A 22,517-nucleotide genomic window follows, 5' to 3' on the forward strand; every position below is an offset into this window, starting at 1 on the left:
TGAGTAAGGGTAAATTGGGCTGGAGACGAGAGAGCTTCTCCAGGCGGCCAAAGAGACACGCGTGAGATGGAAGCTCGGGCCAGGCGGTGACTGCTAGTTGCTAGTACGATGACGCTTTGCCGCCGAACCCCATCGAACAAGCAACAACGCAGCAACGATTTGTCAACATCATCAGCATTTTGTTCTTTTGAAAGATTCTTTATTGGGTTCCTCATCTCTTGACCGCTATTTTCTTGTTTCCCACTGTTCTTCCCGTCTATCTATCCGCAGAAAACGTCGCTGTTTGCCCGCAAGGAAACTGCCCCGCAATATCCAGTTGATAGAGGCGGGCGGTAGTTCTTCATCATGAGCTCTCATGTCGTCGTGATCGATTCCACAGCTCGTCGGGCCGTGGTAAAAACGAATCCTTCAAAGCCGCTGGCAGACGTTCTACAGGAAGCTTGCACCAAGCTCGGCCTCGCTGCTGGCCAGTACGGACTAAAGTAAGCAGAGTCACTTAGTCGTATGAGAAACTAAAACATAGCTAACAAGGAGGAGTTAGACATCAGAGCAAGCAACTCGATTTATCGTTACTGTTCCGCCTTTCTGGTCTAAGCTCTGGCGCCAAACTTGAACTCGTACAGCTATCCAAATCGCCGTCAGTGGTCACTGTGGCTCTGCAACTCCCCGATTCCGAAATAAACGGTGCGCCCAGCGGAGGAAGAGTCCTTGATAAATTTCCCAGCACGACAACTCTATGGCTTGTTCTTAGGAAATTCGAGGCTGGCGTGGCAGGAAATGGCCAAACTAAGAACTTCACCGCCAGGGGGGCACCCGCTACGAGTGGTGGAACAAACGGAGCTGGGAGATTGTATTATCAAACACCGGTTTTACAGAGCATGGGCCGCGAACTATCAACATTCGCAGACTTGCAAAAGTCATTAGCCCAGCTGGGATACAACAGTGGAAATGTGCTCTTCCGGTTGTCGTTTCGAACAACGGAGGAGCCGCTGGAGGGAGCAATGCTGAAAATCACACAATATTTCAAAGAAAACGAAGAAGAGGCAGGCCCTAGCACTGCAGTTAGTACAAGTGTTTCGGAACCATCACCAACTGCAATTGCAGAAGAAAACGACGAAGATGTTGATGCAACTCCCGAAGTTGTGTCTTCAGCGCCTCCCGAACCGCCCACGGAAGCGTTGCCATCAGAGGAACAAGCTACCGAACTGTCGGCCTCTGGTCGACCCATCACTGTTTATCGACCCCCCACAGGTAATACACCACAGTCCGCTCTAGAATCCTACCGCGAGGAAGACTACATACCCAGCATCGAACACGCCAAGTCACACCAAGAACGGCTCAACCAGCTATCTCAAAACAAACGTCTTCCCAGCGACAAAGAAATTGCCGAAAGAGCAGCAGCAGTCGAAGAAAACCTGGCCGGGATAAAAGAAATAGAAGTCAAAATTCGCTTTCCAGAGCAAAGCCAGGTGCTTGCCAAATTTAATCAATCCGACACCGGGGCTACTTTATATTCCTTCGTCCGGGATTGCTTGGAAACGTCATTTACTGCGGTTAAGTTTTCTCTGGTGACATTCGGACCTGGACAACGTCGGGGCACCGTCGATCAACACCAGGTCATTCCAGACTCTGACCGGCAACGTTTGATTAAAGATGTCGGCCTCAAGAGCCGAGTATTGGTCAATTTCACATGGGATGACCGGTCATCTGCAGCAGCACGGAACAGCGGGGCAAATCTGCTAAAGCCTCAACTTCGCAGCCAAGCCCAGGATATAAAAGTCCCAGCCGTGCCTGTGGTAGAAGAGGACGACAGCAAAAAGTCAGCCCTGGGAAAACTAGGGGCAGCTTTGAAAAGGGAGGACGGCGGCCAACCTAGTACTGGCCGCAAAGGTGGTGTGCCCAAATGGCTTAAACTGCCAGGCAAGAAATAATAGTCTTTTTTCCCCTATTAAATGCATTACTGTAAATGATACTCCTTGGTTCCAAAGTACGAATTGGAATAGGACGACATTGTTTCAAAAAGGTTTCTTAGCATAGCGGTCATTCCGAGGTCATCAGAATCTGGATTGGTGAGGGTTTTTTTTCTAATTTTTGATATTATAATTTTCCCAAAGGCCATTCCTTTCCATCCTGTTTGAACAAACAAGACAAAAAAAGAAAAGAGGACTGGTGATAGTAGTAGTAGTAGCCCATAGGATAAGGTCAGATTTGACACTGAACAAAACCCATCCACCAGTTCCCAACACAACTCCCATCGTCATGTCATTTTTCTCCAACCACCCATGTCCACAGCAATCGAGAAAATCCCTTTCCCATTGCCAACCTCTTCCCCAAAATCATGTTTTTTTAGGTCTGGAAAACCATGTGTGAAAAAAAGTCGATCATTTATTTTTTTCGAACTCGGAAAGTAAAAAAAAAAGGCTTCCGAACACCTTGGGGTAAAAATGACAGATGATGCACGAGAGTAGAAAACGACGAGAGAAAAAAACGAGGTCGGAAGTCGTAAAAAAATAATTAAATTTCAAAACGAATCTAGTGACCAGCCCGTCTGGCTTCGGCGATGACCTTTTGCATCTCGTCGACCTTGGCCTTGGCGCGGCCGATGGTACCGAGCTGTATAAATTCGTTAGTTTGCAAGGACAAGTTGAAGTTGTGAAAGGGAGCGTACCCTCTTCTTGGCGAGCTTGCGGGCGCGCTTGTCTTGCGAGTTTCTCAACAATTCGACAACGCGGCGCTCGTACGGAGCAAGACCGGCGACCTCCTTGACGATTTCGCGGACGAAAGCGGTGCGGCGTGAGAGACGGCCCTTGCTGCGGCTGATGCGGGCTTTGCTCTCGACAGGGGTCGTTTTCTGTAAAAGACAAAAGGGTTAGCAAGTTATTCGGGCTGTTTGTCGTGTGTTGTGAAGGTTCGTCGGTGGTGTGGGCGTAGAAGTCAAAATCCAGTTCGCTGCGTCGATTTTTGTTGTCGCTGCTCCAAGTTCCCCAAGCCCTCAAATAGGACTTTCCCCGGCTCAACAATTTGTCGACTGTTCGTTCCAACTCATTCCCAGCATTCCATGTCCCTCCTCAGGTTCATATCTTCCATGCCGTATTAAGGGGTGATTCATCGATCGAAGCGTGACTGGATCTTGACATTTTTTGGCCGACAAACCACCAACAGAGAAGAAAATATTTTGCAGGAATAAAAAACATACGTGACCCTTGTTCAAGCCGACAATGATACCGGAACGTTCCTTAGCCATTGCGACGGTTGTGTTGGAAGGAAAGGTCGGACTTGGGTGGTTGTTGTTGCTCGTTTTGTCGAAAAGTTCTTCGAGACAAGCAGACGAGGTCAAACGCGGGAGCGATCGATGTGCTCGCCAATTCGGGCGCATGGACAAAACAGGTTTAGGCGGGTGGGGCTGGAGCGGCTGCTTAGTGTGGTAGGCGAGAGCTAGGGCTCAGGGCTTAGGGTAAAGGGCTTGCTCTGAGAGTCACGTGATATATAGACCGATTCGGTAAAGTTTACTTTTTTGATCTATATACTACTACTATATCCTGTACAGCTGTCATTTGAGAAACACGATGCCTCCAAGTGCTTCCTCCCAGCTTTCCATCAACTCTCCACAGAGGATCTCGACGGCACTGGAGTCCAAGCTGTCCTCGAGCTCTTTTTGAAGCTCGCCGCCCTCGTCTTGTGAATCTTTGTAGAAGACCAGATCGGTCATGGAGCCCAGAATGCCGGATCCCATGACATTCGATCTCAAGGCTTTAGCATTGGTCTTGATCGCTTCGTGAACCTGGTTGACAAGCTCGACGAGGCGCTCGATGAGATCCCTGGAGGGTTTTGCGCCGCCCTTGGGCGATTTCTTTGATTTGGCCACAGATAACAGCAATGACAGAGCCTTGACGGTCTCAACAATCGAGTAATTGCTATGGAAGAACAGCCACGAAGGCACTCGTAGCTTTGTAGAAGGTATCGAAATCGTTATGTCGTCTAGCGTGTTCTCGCTCGAAATAGATGGTAGCGTCTGCACAAGCCATTCTTCCGCTTGTTTGAGCAGCATGTCGATCTCCTGGCCTGGCACTGACTTTGAATCTGCGAGTAATAGCACGGCTTTTAGCAACACAGTGTGAATACCAGAGTTTTGTTTCTCGGCTAGTGTCATGTCTTGCACATCAGATAAAGTCAGTTCTCCAAGGTCTGGAAGTTCGACGTCTGTTTTGACTGGTTTCTGCAAGAGTAGCTGGTTGGAAATTGTGAAAATTCGGTCAATTGTACGCGTGAACCGCATCCATGTTTGCTGTAAAATGTTAGTATGCATTTATTCTCATGGTTACTCTAGTATATACCTTTGGCAGAGGTCCCAGTCGCATTTTCTCTTCAAACGTTGATTGATCCAGTGGCTCGCAGTTCAAGAAAGCATCAAATTTTCGTTGATCAAACAGTTCGGGAACATTCGAGACTACACGATGAATACCAATTAGACATGTCACTCAAAAAATAATATGAAACTTACTGAGATCGGCATGTCGGTCTATCCTGTTTGAGCCAATAAGCCGGTCGATGCGCCGTCCCTCAAGAGCCCACATGTATTTGCAGATACTCTGTTTCAAGCGCTTTTGCAGCTCGATGGTTCCTTCTACGTTGACGTAGCTCCCCAGGTTCATACCGCTGTTGCGTTGTTTGTTAGATGTTCTATCTGCGCTCCCATAGAATAAGATGGCCTGGTTGAGGGCGACCTCGGGAATGAAATCCTTGTATTCGGCTTCAATAGGGGGGCCCCCTTGAGGATGGATAGTGGCAAGACGCGTGAACAGATTATGGGAAACAGTTTCGTTCTGTACTTGTTTCACAGATAGTCTGCTAAATGTCTTCATGGCGATCGATCCTGCTCCCAGAAGGAGGTACACTCGGACGAGGAGAAGGAGTAGCTGATAGTTGTGCGGCGAGTCCTGTAGGAAATGCTCTAGCAGAGCTGCTGCGCGGATTAGCTCAGTGCTAGGGCCCTTTTGGAGCTGGACGCGCTGCCAATGATCGCCCATGCGGATGAGGCTCATGACGACAAGTAGCCCGAGGTCGTCTCTTGGCTGAGTTTCAATCGTTGTCGCTGATGACTCGGGCTGTTTGGTTACGCGGTAGATCTTCAGACAGCGGGCCACAAAGTCTTCCACTTTCTTTGTCGATGTGTTCTCAGAAGAGAATAAGCTGAAGCAGTATTCCAGTTTAAATGCGTTGATGACTGTAATCTGCTGGGCTGTATTTGACATCTAACAGTACGTTAGCTTTGGTAAGTAGTATGAATGTATTTCTTCACGAACGTCTTTTTGAGAGTTTACTTTTTCCAAAGCGTACTCGACCAGCTTGATGATGTGATCTTTGTCAAGATGTGTTGCGTATTTTCGCACATCCTCGAAGCAATACAACTTCCCACGGTTGAAATCAAAATACTCCTGGCAAGCAGCAAGATATCCCGGCTGCGTCAACGCACCAGTCTGTAGTCTCCAAGACGAGAAGTCGAGAAGGGCCAGATGGCCATTGCGCGACTTTTGAAATCGTTTGACAAAGTTTTGGAGGAATTCAAGGACATTCTGAGTTGTTCTTTATTTTATATTAGCCATAGTAGGGGTTAGTTGGTAGGAGTTACTCACTCTTCAGTGTTGTCTTTCTTGGCCGATGACAACAAGAGAGTCCAAACCTCCCAATCATCTCTTTCTTTCAAAAGCGTCTGGGCCTTGGCATCCTCGTCGGGCATAGACAGAAAATCCCTCGCAAAGTCGAGACTCTCTGCCCATTTCTCTGATCTTCCCAAGCAAAGTATCTTTTCTCTAACGAAGAACCAATCATTCTGGACAATTCGAGACTTCAAGCCGAGGCTCTCACTGCCGAGAATTTTTAGAATCTCGTCGTTTCGGTCTTGTGATTGGAAAATCTTTAGGAGAAGGAAGAGCTCTTCTTGGCTCTGGATGGCGCGTGGCGGACTCAACAATTCTTTCTATATCATAGTTAGAAGGTAGGAAAAAATCACGGAAGGAAGATCCATACCGGATCGCTTGGCACACTCTCGGCTGCTTTGGAAATCATTCGATAAGCCAGAGTCCCAAAGAGCTTCCGTTCTTGATCCGACGAGGCCGAGTCCACGGCCAAAAGATAGCACAGAAAGATAGCCCAGAAGTAGTATTTGCGCTGTTTCGGGAAATTGACCTGAAGACTCATTGCCGCCTAGTATAACATGTCAGCAAACAATACCTTTAAACCCATATACAGGGATAGGTCGTACCTTCTGGGCAGATTTCCAGTCATCCGCCTCAAATGAGATTGAGAACCACTGAGACTGAATCTCCAGTTCCTGCGGCTTCGCCTTTGCTGCCTTTTCCCAGATAGACCTGGCGACGTCATCATGGCCCTTGAGCTGGCGGAGGGTCGAGTGCAGCAGTTGCAGGGTATCTAAATCCGTGGCCGGTGGCTCAAGTCGACACAAATTAAGGGTAGCAGTAATGCCCTGTTGCGCGTGTATCTCATCTGGATGCAGATACAGAATGTGAGCTCTCCATGCCTGTTTACGTTAGTATCCACCAGATATAAAATCACAAGCATGCAACATTGGATTTCCTTTAAAAGAAAGTATACCTTTAAAAACCGCGTATCCTCGCCCTTTTTCACCCGTTTATCTATCAGCTGCAGCGCCTGCTTCAGGTTTCGAGAGTCGATGGCCTCCTGTATTGGTTTATTGCGCCGGTGAAAAACGACATCTGTTTGGGCAGACATGTCACCCAACAAAAACAAAACAAAACAAAACAGCTGTGTCTTTTATCTTATCCCTTTTAATTGAAAAAAAAAGGCTACTATAAAAAATAACCTCCGCAAATGGGCAGCCAATCAATGAGGATATATTTTGGACGAGGGGTATAAGATAAAAATAAAGAGTAATGCTTGGTGCAAACCTGCCAAGCTTCGGGATCGTAGGGTCGCTTATTAAGCGATATTTGACAATAATTTCTAATATAGAATATATTATTAATTATTCTAAGAAAATATATTGTTTTAACTTATATAATCTTTCTACTAATTTATGTAGATATTTTTTAGTAATTTAATGGCCGGTTCTATAGAAACCTCATGAGGCTGCTGATCCTGCGCAGCCTAAGGTTAGGTGATTTAGCTCTATATAGTGGTATATCTTTTATATAAAACAATGCTTTATAAAAATAGAAAAATAATATAGAAAATTATTGCCCGCTCTGGCACGGCTACAGGCGACAAGGTTAGTTGAGTGATACATAGCACTAGTCGCTCAAGAACTCCACTCGGCAAGAATCAACAACAATGTAAGAAAGAGGATGCAGGCCAAGATCCTAGCCAATATTTAGAAAGTTTTTACCCGCACATGACAGCCTGGGGTGGCTGGCTGAAAGTCTAATCCTGTACGACCATCAGCTAAGCCCGCTTTGCATAGACGGATCATATGTGCCCGAAAGCCTTCCAGGGTTTACACTTATTTCAAAATGATCTTCATTGTCTGTGATAGCCTATAGGATCGTACGACCTAGCAAACGTACCGTTTAGGATGGAGATCTAGCCTGCTTAAACTTTTTCACTCTCTGTCATGTGGCCGGTAAATGCACCGATACACTCATTTTATTGGACCATGTTATTTCAAATTGGTCGGGCTAAGGAGTTTGTTTTGACAAGGCCATGAACCGTTGATCAATTTTTAATGTGGGTGCACGGGTTCCTACATTCTTAGACGGGGACTAACCGGTATGTCTTCTTGTTATATGTGCCATATGGACTTCACACAATTCCGTCTAAAAATCACACAATGTCCGGGAGAAGTCTTGAATTGAATATTAAAACTAGTGATGGGTATATATATATTGACTGATCTGGCCCCTAGCATTGATTGATCTGGTCCCTAACATTGACTGACGCTTACCTTCCGATCCATATCTGAGCCCACTCCAAGGTCATCACCTGTCCACTCCACCCCCCCTAGATGTCCTTGATACTGGCACTAACCGTCTATGTCGAAGTCCAGAATGATTTAAGGAACTTGAGTCTAGAACCCATGTTCTTCATTGCACAAATTTGGCACTTTTTACCGGGGGCACGTATCGGAATGAAGTCTGCCATGCTCAATCTCCTCTTTTTCAGCTACATTGAGGCTGAAGGATTTCCACACTTCGCATATGAAGTCATCACCTGAATCCCATTTAACAGAATTATAATTGTGAGTCGCTAATCAGGTCGTGAAACCCGGCATTGGAATGGAGGGAAAATCACCAAGAGATCATCTGCGTACCCTATTGTGGCTAACAGCCAGCAGACTCCGCCAAAGGCTAGCTGAGCAACATTGAACTGGTTGATATTTTTGAAAAGAAAGCAAAGGCAGCAAGGAAAGCAATACCCTCCTGAAGGCATTAATTTCCATATTTGGATGGGCGGATTTACTAACCTCGAGGTATTAGTGCCGTCCCCATGATCAACAGCAGCCATGTGAGAATAAATGCAGGCGAGCCTGAAAATGGAACGTAATCTACGATCTTTTATAATACTATTAGGACTAGTGGGTCGCATTCCATGTCTGTGTCTATATCGCTACGCTCGTGGCCGGACGTCGGTGTGAATGAACCCGCATTAGTGGGTTGGACATGCTACCAAGAGCGAACGAATTATTGACGCCGTATCAGAGATCCTGGTCCACCTCGCTTAATATGACCAACACTGTTGCTGTTCTAATGAATCTCTACAGATTCAGCTAACGGTTTTGATTGGGCGTAATGCAAGTTCGTACACCATGTTTTTATTGAAGACCAATTTTTGGGCTATATCGAGTACTGGCCATTATCTGTTGAGCTGTTTGAAAGGGATTGTGAGGGAAAAGGGGGGTAGGGTTGTCTATAAAAGGCACTTGTTTTCCTGGAGAAGATTCCAAGTAAACCGATCATCCTTACTGCCTTTATCACACATAACATTCGGAAGCAGCGAAAAAGAAAAGAACACTTCTTTGAAAAGCAACATCACAGCCATGAAAGCTTTCTACTCCATTCCTCTCCTCCTCCCCTCCCTCATCTCTGCTCTCCCCAGTGATTCAGCTGAGGTTGAGCTAGATAGGAAGGCTTGTGTTTCTTTCAAGAACCCCGTCACCAAAGACACAGGTTGCTGTGATACCGTGACTGCAGAGCTCTTCTGGGTTGATATCCTTCTCGGTCTTGGGGTGTGTTGTCCCCTAGGCCAAGTTCTTGACGGGTTCAACTGTGTCGCCCCTACCTCCAACGGTAGCACCTGTACTGGTGAACCTGTCTGCCCGAACAAAACGGGCACTGATATAGGCATCAAGTACAGCCACTGCTACGTTCTCCTCAGTCTCAATAACAACTATCTGGGCCATGATTCTGGTACGAAGTACGTCGTTAACGGCGAAAACCCTGGTGTTGTGTTCCGCGTCTGTGGCGACACTACCGACTGCACCACCTCGGCCGATCAATACGTTGCTACCAATGGAACATGGTACATGCAAGACCAGTTCGGAGACCCCAACGGTTCTGGTTTTGCATGGCTAGGCGGTTCCGGCGATCTTTCGATTCAAAACTCCTCCAGCTCGGCACTTGTCGTGGGTGGTTCGACTACTTGCTTCGGCGGAAGTTGTGCAATTTGCATTAGCTTTCCTCCTGGTGGTGCTCATGCTCCTTGCCCGCTGGCACCAGGCCAGTCTCATTTAGGCATTGCATCTAACCCAAACAGTTGCCAGAACTTTTATTGGCAAGAGGTGCCGTGCCGCTCAGAGAAGTAAGACATGAAGAGGCGATGGGCAAAGTTTGGATAAGTAGTGGGTTGTGAAAAATGCTTACCAAAAAGGAATTTTTGGTCTTTCGGTTTCTTCTGTCTTTTTAATAAGGTCTATAGTTCACTCCTTTGATTCACACTCTGACGCCTAGGATCTTTTCAATTACTTTATCAAAAGATTACATTCATTAGTGATAGTTTATTCAAATCAGATATGACTACATCTTTTGTAAATACCTCGTAGCAAGATGAGAACTTTCATATAGTGTAAAATACTCAACGTCCCAACTTCCATTAGGATACTGCAAAATGATAGATGATAGTTTTGGAGAAAGAGAAACACACGTCCCACCAGCGGCTGCCTGTTTTATTAGGACTATGACGCCTTGCAGGCTTGCACCTCATATGCTCTTGGATGCCTCAGGCTCCAATATGCACTCGCAGATAGATAGATCTCGCTTAAGTGGTACGCAAAATTGATAGATAATAATTTAACAGCTAGTTTATTTGCGAAAAATCAGTAAACCAGTTTGGCCCATACTTAAGATCTAATCCTAAGGGAAAGAGCTAAAAGGTTTTATATAAGCTATAGACACAGCATTTATTTAATAATATTATCTATCTTGTGAGGAAGAAGTAGTATAGATGTAGTACTTAATCCTTTCAGGTCGATTTCATTTGGGCATCAGCATAGAGGGTGATGGCAAGAAGGATTGGACCCAACTTGCGCATAGAATCAGCATCTTGGGTATTCCACGGGCCAACTTGGTGCATGATCAAGAATGACGAAGTTGTACTTTGAGTTTCCCCGTTCATAATATAGTCAAGATAGCTATCATCGTATTCTGCAAAGATTAGGAATATTTCATGCCTATCCTGAGTCGAGATGACCAGATCCTTCGAGGAGAGCTTGTGCTTGTCTCACGCTTGATAGGAGCACAAATGATACGAGCTCGTTTTCTCTCACATTTAACTGTACCGGTAAAGCAACCCTGGCCTTCTATGCTCACCGATATAAATCTAACCTGGGAATTATCGGCCAGGTTTTGCTTCTCTCCTATATGGGCCCCCAACATGCCAGAGTGATCGAAGCACACTTTGACGGCCGTTGCCTCGTGGTTCGCGCGACTAAACTTTATGATCTTCGTACGAAAGACGAGGCGGCGTTCAAATCCTTTGCACAATGTTACTTTTCAAAGCCGATCGGGAACACGCAGCTCTGAAATTGATCACGAAGTTATGTTTTCCCTTTCTTTAAGGGCTTGACGAGTGGGTTTGGAGTTAGGCATTATCTTTTTAATTTATTTTGAATTCGTTTTATTGTGATTGGTCGTTACCTCAAATATCTCTTACCTTTATACCCATTATAAAGAATGGTGAGAATTTCATTTTGGAATCCTAGCCTGCCTTCTCAATAGGGCACCCTTACTTGGTAAGGGTCTAATATAGGCTGGCGATATTTATATTCTAGAATTGGCGGGAATCGCTGGAGCCCAAATCAACAACTGTCGGCGCTAATAGGATAGGACATGAACAATTTAGGTTAGCTTAGTGATGCTTTATCTATCCTGCACATAATACTTGTCAGACTATAAAGTCGTTAATAAGCACAAAAAAAGCCATAATATTCGTGAATACTTTTATATGATGTGATATCTCTAGAGTTCTATACTCCTTTTCCTCCGGGCCAATGGTTAATCGGAGTATAATCGGTCCGGGATTCAAGTTAGCTGTGCGCATTTCTAACATGCTCTCAGCTGAGAATTACCTATTATTTATTACTTTCGCCTGCAGTCATGGCATCTTCACTTAATCGCATTTTACAAGGCCGTCACATGTCATACAAATTGATTGAGGTGCTCAAGTCGCCCTCTATTTTCAAGGCTACTGCCGTACCTCCTAAGTCACCTCAAGTACCTTCCGACAACAAGCAGTGAGTTTCGTTTTCTCCTGCAAATTTCAACGCAAGACATTTCTAACCCCTTGTTCAGTGTAGTAATCAAGGATCTTGCCCTTGAGTGGGAGCTCCGCGCACACCAGCTTCCTGCTATTAAACCTTCTCCCTACATCCGTCAGACTTTGGATGTAATTGAAAAGCGTGAAGATGAAGACTGGGGCCCATCACCGCCATCTATCACAAAGCGCATAGTTCTAGAATGGATGGATACAGATTTATGGCTCGCTCGACCTTTTGACAAAAGCTTCTCTAATCCAAGATTGCCCCAAATTGTTGCTCGATCTATTTTAGAAGCATTGGTGGTCTTCCAAGAAATGCAGGGGGTTCACACAGGTATACTCTACTTTTTTGACGTCTTTGCCAGTTTTTTAATGTTCTATACCAGATGTGAACCCCAACAACATATTTATATCTGACTTATCTGACTTGGATGTGTTTTTGCCTACTGTTAAGCTGGGTGATTTAGACAACGGTAAGTTCTTAAATGGCTGTTTTGAATAGCTTTTTCTGAAGGCGTCGCCAAGAACAATCAAAATGCCCAGACTCATGAAACTCGCGCTCCGGAAGTATGGCAAGGTCTTGGTGTATGGCTTAAGTCTGATATCTGGTCTCTGGGTGTCACTGTATGCTTAATTTTCTTGTGACACTATTCCTTAACTAACTTGGATTACAGCTGTCTCACTGGCTCATGTCTTGTGGTCTATTCGGTCCTTGCGATAAGGTCATTTAATATCATAACACAGCGTGGTGTCTCGCAAAGATATTCAGACTCGTTGGGCCTATCGATACACCAGGCAATCCAGAATACAAAGATGACTTTGAACTGGCCGCAGGTTTGGAAACCAGTGGGTATCTGGATCCCAGTACAGGCGAACCGAAACCCTATGTAAGTGTTGGCCCTCTACCGGAAGAGCTACAGACGCTGCCCAGGGATATCTGCTCCGACTCCTGTGTAGACTTTATCGAGCACTTGCTTGTTATTGATCCGGCCAAACGTCCCACAGCTAAGGTTGCCTTACAGCATCCCTTTCTGCAATCAACCACGGGCTAATTAACATCATTGATCTATATTCAAAACTCGCCACATGAACTGGGGGTGGATGAACACAATATCACCAATAAGTTCTTCCCAGCACTGACTAGTTCCATATAATATCACCCGAAGTTCAATATAACCCGTGCGACTAACGAATCAAAGACAAAGTGCTAGTGGCCAAACCGAAGATATCGTACTACATACAAGTGGGTGGATACGGCACCTAGGAGCTGTGGCCAATGGTAACCGCACCTAAGTGTTTCGTAAGCTGCCTGGCAACGGGCCTTCTAAGCCACTATTGGCTTAAAAATGCAAGGCTGAGACACCAATCGAGTGCTGCAGGTAAAAGTGTTTTCAGTATAAGCATTGACCATCATCACATGAAGCAGGATGCTGCTTGCCATCAGTGGTGCACAGACATTATTTACTCGGACTATTTGCAATCATTTATAAACCCATAGAACTGGTTAAAACGCTCCGAGGTCGGTTGGAAACTCGCCATACACCGTCCTGTACAACGATGCCAACAAAGCGTTTTGTCACCTCTGATCTCCCATATTTATTGTTTTAGCTATATAAAAGATGAGCTTGTCGACCTGCAGATAATTATATAAACTTATTGTTTCAGTTGTGGTTTACTCCGGATACGTTATCGCGCCACTGGGGGAGCTAGAGTCTGGGGATTTCTCGAGGTAGTTTATAACGATAAGCCTTTGGGAAAGGATATATTTATGCTGTGCGTTTTAGAATTGGCGTGATAAGCTTAGGGAGAATTACCCTGATCAAAACTATCTCCGAAATAAGGAATTAGTGTAGGATGGTGGGTTATCTTTGTGCATTAATGAAGATAGCTGAGGACGATATCGGTGAATGTCAGGATGTCTTTCTAAAATTAAAAAGTAACTTAAAAAATCTCTGGTAGAAAACTAATATTTGTATACACTAAGGATCTAAGCCTACCTACAACACCTGTGGTGACAGTTGAAGACAGTAGCTGATCTTCTGGGTGCAAGATTGGAATATTAGATAGGCAGGCGCAATAACGCTAAAATTCCACATAGCTTACCTTTTGCCTGAATAAATGGGTATTTAATGGGGTCAAATAATAAACCTTTTCTTCTTTAGATTCTTTCTATAAACTCTTTTTATCGTGGAGCGAAAAATTTCCTTTTTAGATTAGCTTCCATTACTTTTGTAGATTTGAAGGATTTTAAATCAATAAGATTCTACTTATTAATACTAAAAATCCAAAAATTTATATATCTAGTTAGCTCTATCGCTTTTCATAAGGTTTAAAGATTATTTGCAAATACTAAAGTTTTAAAATTATCATTTTAGGGCTTTATGGGCCTTCGCCCCACGCGTTCTTTGGCGTTTATGCGCCACAATATAGTGCTCGTATTTAGTTGGAGAGAGGCTCAATCTTTGATGAATAAGATCTCTTATTACCAAGCACTACCGCATCTAAAATGATGTGGCGAATAGTGAGAACATTTTGTTGAAGGGGCCTGCCTAGACGAAGTGGGCGAATAATATCGACTGCTTGCTTGAGATTGTCGTCTCTGGGAAGTGTAATCAGGTAGGATTGATATCCCCCTGGATTGGGCATTAGCCACATACCGATCTTCGTTACAATTCCCATGTTAGACTGGCTGAATAGCCCATCGATATATGGGCCAAAGCCATAAGGAAACAACTGAGCAGTTTTGTTCCACGGTTGGTCTTCTGGTCTCGCTTCCATAGTCTCAGTATGTCTAGGGCCAGGCAGCGCCCCCATACCAGTCTGCAGGAGCTCACCACTTGGTAAGATGACCTCCATGCCACAATGCATCATCCAATGATCTAGATTATATCCAGTATAAGTCAGAATGAAGACCAATAATACCCTTTTTTCCCTTGCTCTTTCACGTTTAGAAAAGACTAATCTCCGTAAGGTGTATATCCCACGCCTCGCTCGACGGCATTTCCAAGAATCGACCCGCCACCGAGATCTGGTACATCAAGCCATAACTTATCCCGAAGGTTGTTGGCTACAAGGTATTTATGCAAATCATGATATGTCACACCTGCATATGATTTAACAGGCTGACTCTCTCATTCGAGGTTCGCAATGCTTACCTGGTTCCACCAGACAATATGCACCTTCAACGTTGACCTCCAGAATCCTATTCAAGTTCTTTCCCATGTTCAGCACGATACTACCACGAACCCGTGGCGCGGCGTCACCATATCCAGAATTTCTTCCGATTGAGATGGGCTAAAGTGGAAAGGAAATCTTGTTGGCGAGTCGTACAATGGTTCTGTTCGAAGGAGTGAGCGGGTGCGTCTCGCGTCTTTAGTCCTGGTCTTCTTACTGTACGTCCGTGACATTGCGCGGGGCGACAATTGCTGAAGCGAGAAAATAATCTTGTTGCATGATATGATGGGGATCGTGCGTGTGTGTAGGGTTCATATAGGAACCGTCGTCAATCTGATCTGTCGAGCTTATGACTTCAACATACTTAGGGCCAACAAGTTCAAGAATCTCCTGGATGAATTGATTGAAGTCACCCAACGTCAACTGGGGTGGCAAAGCCAAAGGTTTGAATTTATTGGCTTCAGACATAGTGTAGAAACGTGAAATAGCAATTGTTTAGCGTTGGACATGGTACAGAAACGAAAGCGAGAAACCGTGGGCGAGGTTGAGGTGGTTGTTATAAAGGATTTCTCATACTTGGGCTAAGCTATAGATGTCTATTGTCAGAATTCGACAGTTACTGGAGGTCTGACCATGTAAAAACGGTATTGTAAAACGTGTTACGGCAGTTACAGGCAACGGAATGAGACTTTGTGTTGGCGTGTGGACGTTCCCCGTCTTCTCCTCTACGAAAGCGGGATTTAGCCACCCCCGCCTCATCTTCTCTAGATCGTCTTGGATACTCGAGGAGCCAGCCCACGGGGTCGTAGGTGGATCTCGGCTCTTCTGGGGAACCGACTGTGGGGAGGATCATGGCCAATTATTACCGATGTTCGTCAAGATGTCGCCGCTACTACCAGACTCATTGCCATCATCCCCGTCAAATATCTTCAGGCACAGTGAGCCTGGCAGGGCGAGTTCTTCACCATCGTGCAATATTTGCTTGCTGATGAGAGTATCGATATGGAATGCCCTCTGTGCGCTATTCAGTTTTTCACTCTGCCGAGTTTTGAGCATCATCTCTTGACTCGTAAGACTTGCCACTTTCTTCTATCAAAATATTCCACCAGAATTGATATCTCACCACTTTACTTTCTGTTAGATAAAGGCGATCAATCGTACACGTGTATCTTTTGTTCACAATCCTTTAACCGCCGGTGAGATATTGATCCATGTATTCAGATCCCGATAGAACTAACTGCAGACCTCTAGTGATGCACTCAAGCGACACTGGACAACATGTAAATCACGACTAAGTAGGGGCCTTGCTATCCCTTTTTACCCTAAGCGTGCTTGTGGTAGAAAGAAAAGGGCATGCGACAGATGCACAAAGTTGAAGAGGGCGTGTGATTGGTGTTTCCCGTGTAACACTTGCTTCACAAATCAACAGGACTGCTCATACAATGGCGTGAAAAAACAAGCAGCCTTCGAGGAATTAGGTCTAGATTCATCAGCAAGGCGTTTTTCTGAGGAGGAAGAAGTCGTTCAGCCTTTTCAGCTGAATGGCCAACCCGCATTCCCGGAATTATCACAATCCACTTCACCAGCTCACATAAATTCCCTTCTCTTTCCAGATCCATCACGTTCTATTCCACCAATTTGCAATTTAGAACCAACTTGGTGGCCATTTGATCTCTCTATATCGTCGCTAAACGCTCTTTGGCCGGACATTAGCCATGATAATGACAAAATAATAGTCAAGTTTGACTTTCTTGCCAGATTCACGACTGCGGAGGGGCTTGCCAACTCTTTTCGCTGTGGAACTCTTTTTCAGCGACAACAATTTGCTTCAATTGAGACCATAGATTGGGACATCTTTCCCAAAGAAACGCCTGGTATCCCTGCGACCTCTATGGCACCCGTCTTCCCTGAGACCTCTTGTAATTTGGATGACTTGCTACCAGAACCATGGGTATGGGAACGTTCGTCAACCATGAAAGCAGGGAGTGTCGAATCAGGCCCGAATACCTCCAGCTTTCATAGTTGGACTCACCACCCGCTGGCATTTAAAACCCAGGAAATAATTAACAAATTGAAGTATACCATTCAACACAAACCGAGGAAGAGCTCTATTACACTTGAGTGGTCAAGCCTGGTTGAAGACATGTGCCTTTTTTTCTTCTCTCCTCCCAATATTTGCAAATTTCTTCAGATATTTTGGTGTTCGTGGTACCCAAATTGTCCCATTATTCATAGGCCAACTTTCGATCCGCTTAGAGCATCTCCATCTCTTCTATCATCTATGGTGATTATCGGAAGTTGTCTATCTCCGGAAAAGAGTGACAATAAAATTGCAGCAGCGTGGTTTAATGCTGTGGAAGAGATGGTTTTTGATGACGAATGGCTCGAAGAAAATTACACAGCGTCAAGCTGGATTCAGAACCCGGGAGCCGACATGAAGCGTCTGCGGTCACTCCAGGCGGCCTATTTTGTCTGCCTTTTCCAGAACTGGGAGGGTTCCGAAAGCAGCAAGCAACGAATCAGGCGTCATCGATACAATACGTTGATTGCAGTTAGTTCCCCCCTCCCTAAAATCTGCCTTTATCGCAATTGTATCCTTCAGAAAGTACTTGGTTTAACGATGTATAGATTGTCCGAAGCCTCCAGCCTGCTTCTGTAACCCATATGAATACGTTGCGAGCAGTTAACAACCAATTATTTGAATGGGAATCTTTTATCAACACAGAAGAGAAAATCAGGTTTGTCATCATGCCGGCCAGATGGGCAATATTAATAATTATTTTACAGGACGTTGAGTTATGTCTTTCTCCTCGACGGGGGCTTTGTAATTTTCAACAACATGCCGCCGAGAATGGTCGTATCAGAACTGGAAATGGGACTCGCTTGCCCTGATGAATGCTTCCAAGCACCTAGTGCCTCGGAGTGTCTTGCCATATTGGAAACATGGGCAGGAAAAACGCCACAATTTTATCAGTACTCTATTGTGTCCGTACTTGAAACCATGTTTCGGAGAGATCTGAGTGTTGAGAAAAAAGGGATTTATGCGCATTTTGGAATCCTGAACTTGTTCATAATTGTTACTGGTATGTTACAGTACTTCACGTTATTCCTGCTTCCTTGCTAACGAGATCCATTTTTTTTTTTGAAAAGCCCTACACACCTTAGTATTTCAACTTCAAAATGCAATGGCCCCTCCAGAAGCCTTTCAAAGGATCGAAAATGCATTGCGAAGCTGGAAAGACGTCTGGGTTTACCGAAAAGTAGTTCTTTGCTATTCAGATGATATTGAGGATGCCGACTCGTCGTTTCAAATGTGGAAGAGAGTAGGCTTTATGAGAGATGCATGCGAATTCTGGCTGCTCTGTTGTGTCATTCTCGAGAGAATCAGGCCAAATGAGCATGACGACAGCACTTCTTCCGTTCCCGGACGAGCCCTTACGAAGTATGACCAGACAGATATGAAACAGGTTAATGATTTGATGAAGCAATTTGAAACAGTCTCTCTAACTGACTGAAGGAACATTTGTTTGTACCTTATTGTGGTTTTCTCCGTATTCATGTTTCGTATGCACGTTTGTATTTTTGAGCCTCGTACTAGTTAGGCTATGATTTTGCATTGACTATATATGTACCTGTCATCAAATTTAATACATTACCAAATGTATATTTTTAGAGACGTACGACCTGTGCTAATTTTACTACAATCGCTGAGGAGATCCCCAAGAAATTTTAAAAAAAATAAAATATTCTTATCATTCCCTCTAATGTAGAAACAAGAAAGCCAGATACACTTCGTTCCTTTAACCAAACGTTATACTCCACGGTCTTTGATAGTAACCCAGAATTCTTTCTGAATAGAAAACCATTGTGATTTGGTAACCCAGGGCCTCTCTTCGTTCACCACGCTAGCATCGAAATGTCTGAAAAACTGGGCGATAAATTTGTGAACCTCGACCAGGGCAATATTTTTCCCTACACAGCTGCGAGCACCCATTCCAAACTGGTCATCTCTGGTTAGCTCTGTGTAAAGAAATTGTAAAACACACCCCATGAGACATACCGTAGTCAAATACCCATTCATGTTTGAAATCTGTTTCTGGTCCTCTTCAGTGAGAGCAATCCATCTCTCAGGCCTCCACTCCTCCGCATCGGGCCCGAAAATTTCCTTGGATCGATTCATTGATGTGGCGCTGATGCCACAAATAGATCCTTGCTTTATAAAGTGTTCACCTATCTTGATTCCTGGCGAAGGAACAATCCGTGGCAACTGGTAGCTAATAGAAGGATGGAGTCGCATGCTCTCCTTAAGCACAGCAGCAAGGTAAGGGAGTTTTTCCGCATCTTTGAATTCAATTTCCTGGTTGTTTCCCTCTAGATTGAGATCCTTATAGGCTTGATCAATCTCTTCCTGTAATTTCCTTTTTGCTTGGGGGTGGATCATAATCGCTCCCAGGACCGCCAGGATGGAGATAGATGTAGTGTCAGCCCCAGCACCCAGGATGTTCACTCCTTCAATCATCACATCTTCTTTTTTGACTGGCTGACCGCTCATATCTTTAGCTTCGATAAAGTGTTGAAGCATGTCCTTTCTTTTGTCACCGAGTCCGTTTGTCATCCGTTCTGTGACTCGCTCTTCCAACCACTGGAGGAAAACATTGAAAGAGTTCAACCGTTTCCCACCAAATTTCTTTACCATCCACTGTGAAATGCTGTTGTTAAGCCAGAACATCTGGAGAGGAACATTGCCCATATTGGCCATAAGATAAAAGCCGTCGTGGATGCTTTTAATAATGCCAGAAACATCTTCACCGCGCTCCACAAACCCAATTTTCCCACCTAGAGACAGCTGGCCAACAACATCAAAGGTAAAGTAATTACCCCATATATGCAGAGGCACTGGCTCAGGTGATCTGCTAAACTCACGGAAACGCGCCCATAGCTCGGAGGCAACTTCCTGGATGAATGGCTCCATGGCTAGAATAGAGCTCATTGAATACGCATTTGAGACGCGTGAACGCAAGTGTCGATGCACCTTTGGCTCAGTGGCTGCGAAGAAGCTGACCGTCATATTGGGGATTTTCCAAGTATCATACCAATTTGACTAGGATTGTTTTTAGGACTTGTATTCCTCAAAAAAAAAAAAGTCTGGTCACTCACCTTCTGTGAGACTTTCCCTATCCCATATAAGCTCTTTAGAGCTGTAGCGTCCACAAAGCTTACTTCATTGGGTGCAATTCGTACCACCTTTCCGTATTCTTTGTGCAGAGAAACCACATCGTCGTGCCATGTCCCTTGGAAGTACCGGATATCTCTCCATATCTGACTGATACTGGCCAGTGCCGGGCCAGGGACTTTGCTGAATGAGTGGAAAAATCTGTTGTAAAGAATCTGGAGCATCCAATAAATTGTTAAGGATGCCATCACAATTGGCCCGTAAAATAACCACAACTTATAACCACATCAAACCCTTTATCAAAAGCATTATGAGAAGAAGAATTTGTAGATGTGACTCTCTTGGGATCCATACTGGGCGCAACTAGTCAAGTAAAATCAGAGCCTGGGGATTATATTATGATGAAATTTCTCGTCTCTCTAGGCAATTTATATGTTACTACTTCCACGTTGCTCTTGTCTCAAAATCTAAAGGCGGCATCCTCGCACTCTATTCAAGATACATAATGATCGTCAAAGTTTCTCTCCGCTGTGGTGGCTATTTCCCGCCGCTCAGGCATTATATCACGATTCCATTCACATCTCTGTAGAGTTCTCAGTAAACGCAATACAACCTTTTAATGGAGTTTACGTATCTTACAATATGCTATGGTATTGAATAAATACAACTGCAGATTTGCGGCGGAAATCCACCTCATTCCCCCGCATCTTCCCCGCACATTATGGTCCCGATGATTTGCGGCGGCTTATATCTCACAATCCCCGCAAGTACCTGTTTCCGATGGAAGTAAGTAGTTCCCCACGGTTCGCGATCTTGGAAGTACTTCCTTGATTGTCAAGAATTAGCCCTACGCACTATGAGTTAGCATTTTTTAGACCCGAATCTTCTACCTTCCATCTAAACTCGGATGTAGCATCTTTCTCTCCGCCAATATTATGGTCTATTCCCTTTATTCAAGCAAATAATTTAAATTGATTGCGGTAGATTTGTACTGACTAATATTGGAGATCAACCCTAAGAGGGCGAAGACAAGTTGATTATATCAACACCTAGAGTCTAATTACTGAGAATTTTAAAAACGGCTAACCCTAACCCAACATTGAAGTAGCCCTATGCGTTCGACGCACTTTCCTCCAAGAACTTGATGATGCGTGACAAGTTTGGTAAAAATCTCGGGCCATTAATTCCAACGACATCGACATCGATATCATCTTGGACATCAAACCCATGATCTTGTCCCTCGGCAATTTCCAGAAGAACTTTGACGACATGTTGCTGTAATTTCTGACCAGTTTCGACGCTCTGCTGGAAACCGACAAAACCATCTCGATCGCCATGGATTAATGCAACCTGTGGGAGCTTTGCAGTAATGCCGAATGTTGCTGGGAATAAGGCCCGATACGACTCGGGTATGACGCCCACCCCTTCAGTATTAATGCGTGCCGCAAGGCCAGGAATCCTAGTCAAGATATCAGGTATCTTGGCAACTACATGTAAAGCTGCAATCCAATGAAATCGTTTATCTGCCGAAAGATTCTCGGGAAACATGTATCCATCAATCGCTTTACCGGTCTCCGACGCTCTACATATGTCTTCAGGTTGCTTGGTGATATTGTTGACCGGCACCTTGAGGATCTGACCTGGCCGCACATAGTTGGAATGGGTCAAAATCTAGCATACCATAAATAATAAAAGGGATAAGATGGGTGGTGCATGTGCGGAGGAAGCTGTGGCTAAAGCGAGATAACCTCCTGCAAGTATTAATCTTTTTGCGATGTTTTCATAAACATATCTTGTAACATAAAGTGCATCAGACAAGATATCTAATCTTGATACTTCTGATAAAAATTGGTACGATGCTGTTGCATAGGCCCAGTTTCGAGCACGACAACAATTGATCAGCCAATGAGGAGGGAAAGTGGTCTTTTCTCCAATCACCTATATTGTTCAAAAAAATAAATAAAAATTTTGTTAGCCGCAGATGGAGAAATTTCTACGACCGAGAGGAATTACCAGAAATCCACCGTGGAAATGAAGAACAATGACTCCTGTCTTTTCTAAGAAGTCAGGTGGTATGAAAACATCCACCGACAGAGACAGATTGTCAACTACCTTGTAAATGTATGTTTTGAGGGTAAAGGAAGACATTGTGCTGAAGATATTTCGCCACAGCAGGACCAGGTAATTGACAATATATCATACTTGAAGTCACATTTACCGGTGGATAAACCCCGCTGCACAGAGGGTAAATGCCACAATACTGGCCTGAGGTGCCGGTTTGTAGCAGTGGAAGTAGGCCGCGTTAATTTTTTTCTACGGAGTTCTATAAGTGATTATCAAATTATTCATAAATTGACTGAATTAGTGAGATGTATATGTGAAAGATTGCTGGATGAAATGGCTGATGGGGACATTCCCGACGAACAACATTCATATGAAATTGGCA

General features: G+C 44.6%; 7 protein-coding genes across 7 annotated transcripts; 4 read left to right on the plus strand and 3 right to left on the minus strand.

The window, feature by feature from the left end:
* Positions 1 to 345: 345 nt before the first annotated feature.
* On the plus strand, positions 346 to 1,931 carry TRUGW13939_09823 (uncharacterized protein; the record flags this gene model as incomplete). The annotated part of the gene is made up of 2 exons (XM_035492943.1): positions 346 to 482; positions 542 to 1,931. 2 exons carry the CDS (start codon positions 346 to 348, stop codon positions 1,929 to 1,931), a joined length of 1,527 nt encoding a protein of 508 aa, XP_035348836.1.
* Positions 1,932 to 2,532: 601 nt separating this feature from the next.
* TRUGW13939_09824 (uncharacterized protein) lies at positions 2,533 to 6,750 on the minus strand (the record flags this gene model as incomplete). Its single annotated transcript, XM_035492944.1, has 11 exons — positions 2,533 to 2,613; positions 2,669 to 2,851; positions 3,197 to 3,403; positions 3,566 to 4,285; positions 4,335 to 4,447; positions 4,502 to 5,252; positions 5,304 to 5,583; positions 5,634 to 5,977; positions 6,028 to 6,204; positions 6,263 to 6,538; positions 6,613 to 6,750. The coding sequence occupies 11 exons, from the start codon at positions 6,748 to 6,750 to the stop codon at positions 2,533 to 2,535; spliced, it is 3,270 nt and encodes a 1,089-aa protein (XP_035348837.1).
* Positions 6,751 to 9,010: 2,260 nt separating this feature from the next.
* On the plus strand, positions 9,011 to 9,775 carry TRUGW13939_09825 (uncharacterized protein; the record flags this gene model as incomplete). Its single annotated transcript, XM_035492945.1, has 1 exon — positions 9,011 to 9,775. One exon carries the CDS (start codon positions 9,011 to 9,013, stop codon positions 9,773 to 9,775), a length of 765 nt encoding a protein of 254 aa, XP_035348838.1.
* A 1,789-nt stretch (positions 9,776 to 11,564) lies between these two features.
* On the plus strand, positions 11,565 to 12,776 carry TRUGW13939_09826 (uncharacterized protein; the record flags this gene model as incomplete). Its single annotated transcript, XM_035492946.1, has 4 exons — positions 11,565 to 11,701; positions 11,760 to 12,058; positions 12,111 to 12,197; positions 12,469 to 12,776. The coding sequence occupies 4 exons, from the start codon at positions 11,565 to 11,567 to the stop codon at positions 12,774 to 12,776; spliced, it is 831 nt and encodes a 276-aa protein (XP_035348839.1).
* Positions 12,777 to 14,163: 1,387 nt separating this feature from the next.
* On the minus strand, positions 14,164 to 15,366 carry TRUGW13939_09827 (uncharacterized protein; the record flags this gene model as incomplete). The annotated part of the gene is made up of 3 exons (XM_035492947.1): positions 14,164 to 14,603; positions 14,880 to 14,926; positions 15,116 to 15,366. The coding sequence occupies 3 exons, from the start codon at positions 15,364 to 15,366 to the stop codon at positions 14,164 to 14,166; spliced, it is 738 nt and encodes a 245-aa protein (XP_035348840.1).
* A 1,813-nt stretch (positions 15,367 to 17,179) lies between these two features.
* Positions 17,180 to 18,413, plus strand: TRUGW13939_09828 (uncharacterized protein; the record flags this gene model as incomplete). Its single annotated transcript, XM_035492948.1, has 4 exons — positions 17,180 to 17,449; positions 17,527 to 17,636; positions 17,686 to 17,981; positions 18,049 to 18,413. The coding sequence occupies 4 exons, from the start codon at positions 17,180 to 17,182 to the stop codon at positions 18,411 to 18,413; spliced, it is 1,041 nt and encodes a 346-aa protein (XP_035348841.1).
* Positions 18,414 to 18,709: 296 nt separating this feature from the next.
* Positions 18,710 to 22,219, minus strand: TRUGW13939_09829 (uncharacterized protein; the record flags this gene model as incomplete). Its single annotated transcript, XM_035492949.1, has 6 exons — positions 18,710 to 18,898; positions 18,959 to 19,999; positions 20,056 to 20,272; positions 20,843 to 20,918; positions 21,199 to 21,742; positions 22,085 to 22,219. The coding sequence occupies 6 exons, from the start codon at positions 22,217 to 22,219 to the stop codon at positions 18,710 to 18,712; spliced, it is 2,202 nt and encodes a 733-aa protein (XP_035348842.1).
* Between the last annotated feature and the right edge of the window lie 298 nt (positions 22,220 to 22,517).

Source organism: Talaromyces rugulosus, chromosome V (genome assembly GCF_013368755.1).
Source record: "Talaromyces rugulosus chromosome V, complete sequence".
NCBI classification, from domain to species: domain Eukaryota; kingdom Fungi; phylum Ascomycota; class Eurotiomycetes; order Eurotiales; family Trichocomaceae; genus Talaromyces; species Talaromyces rugulosus.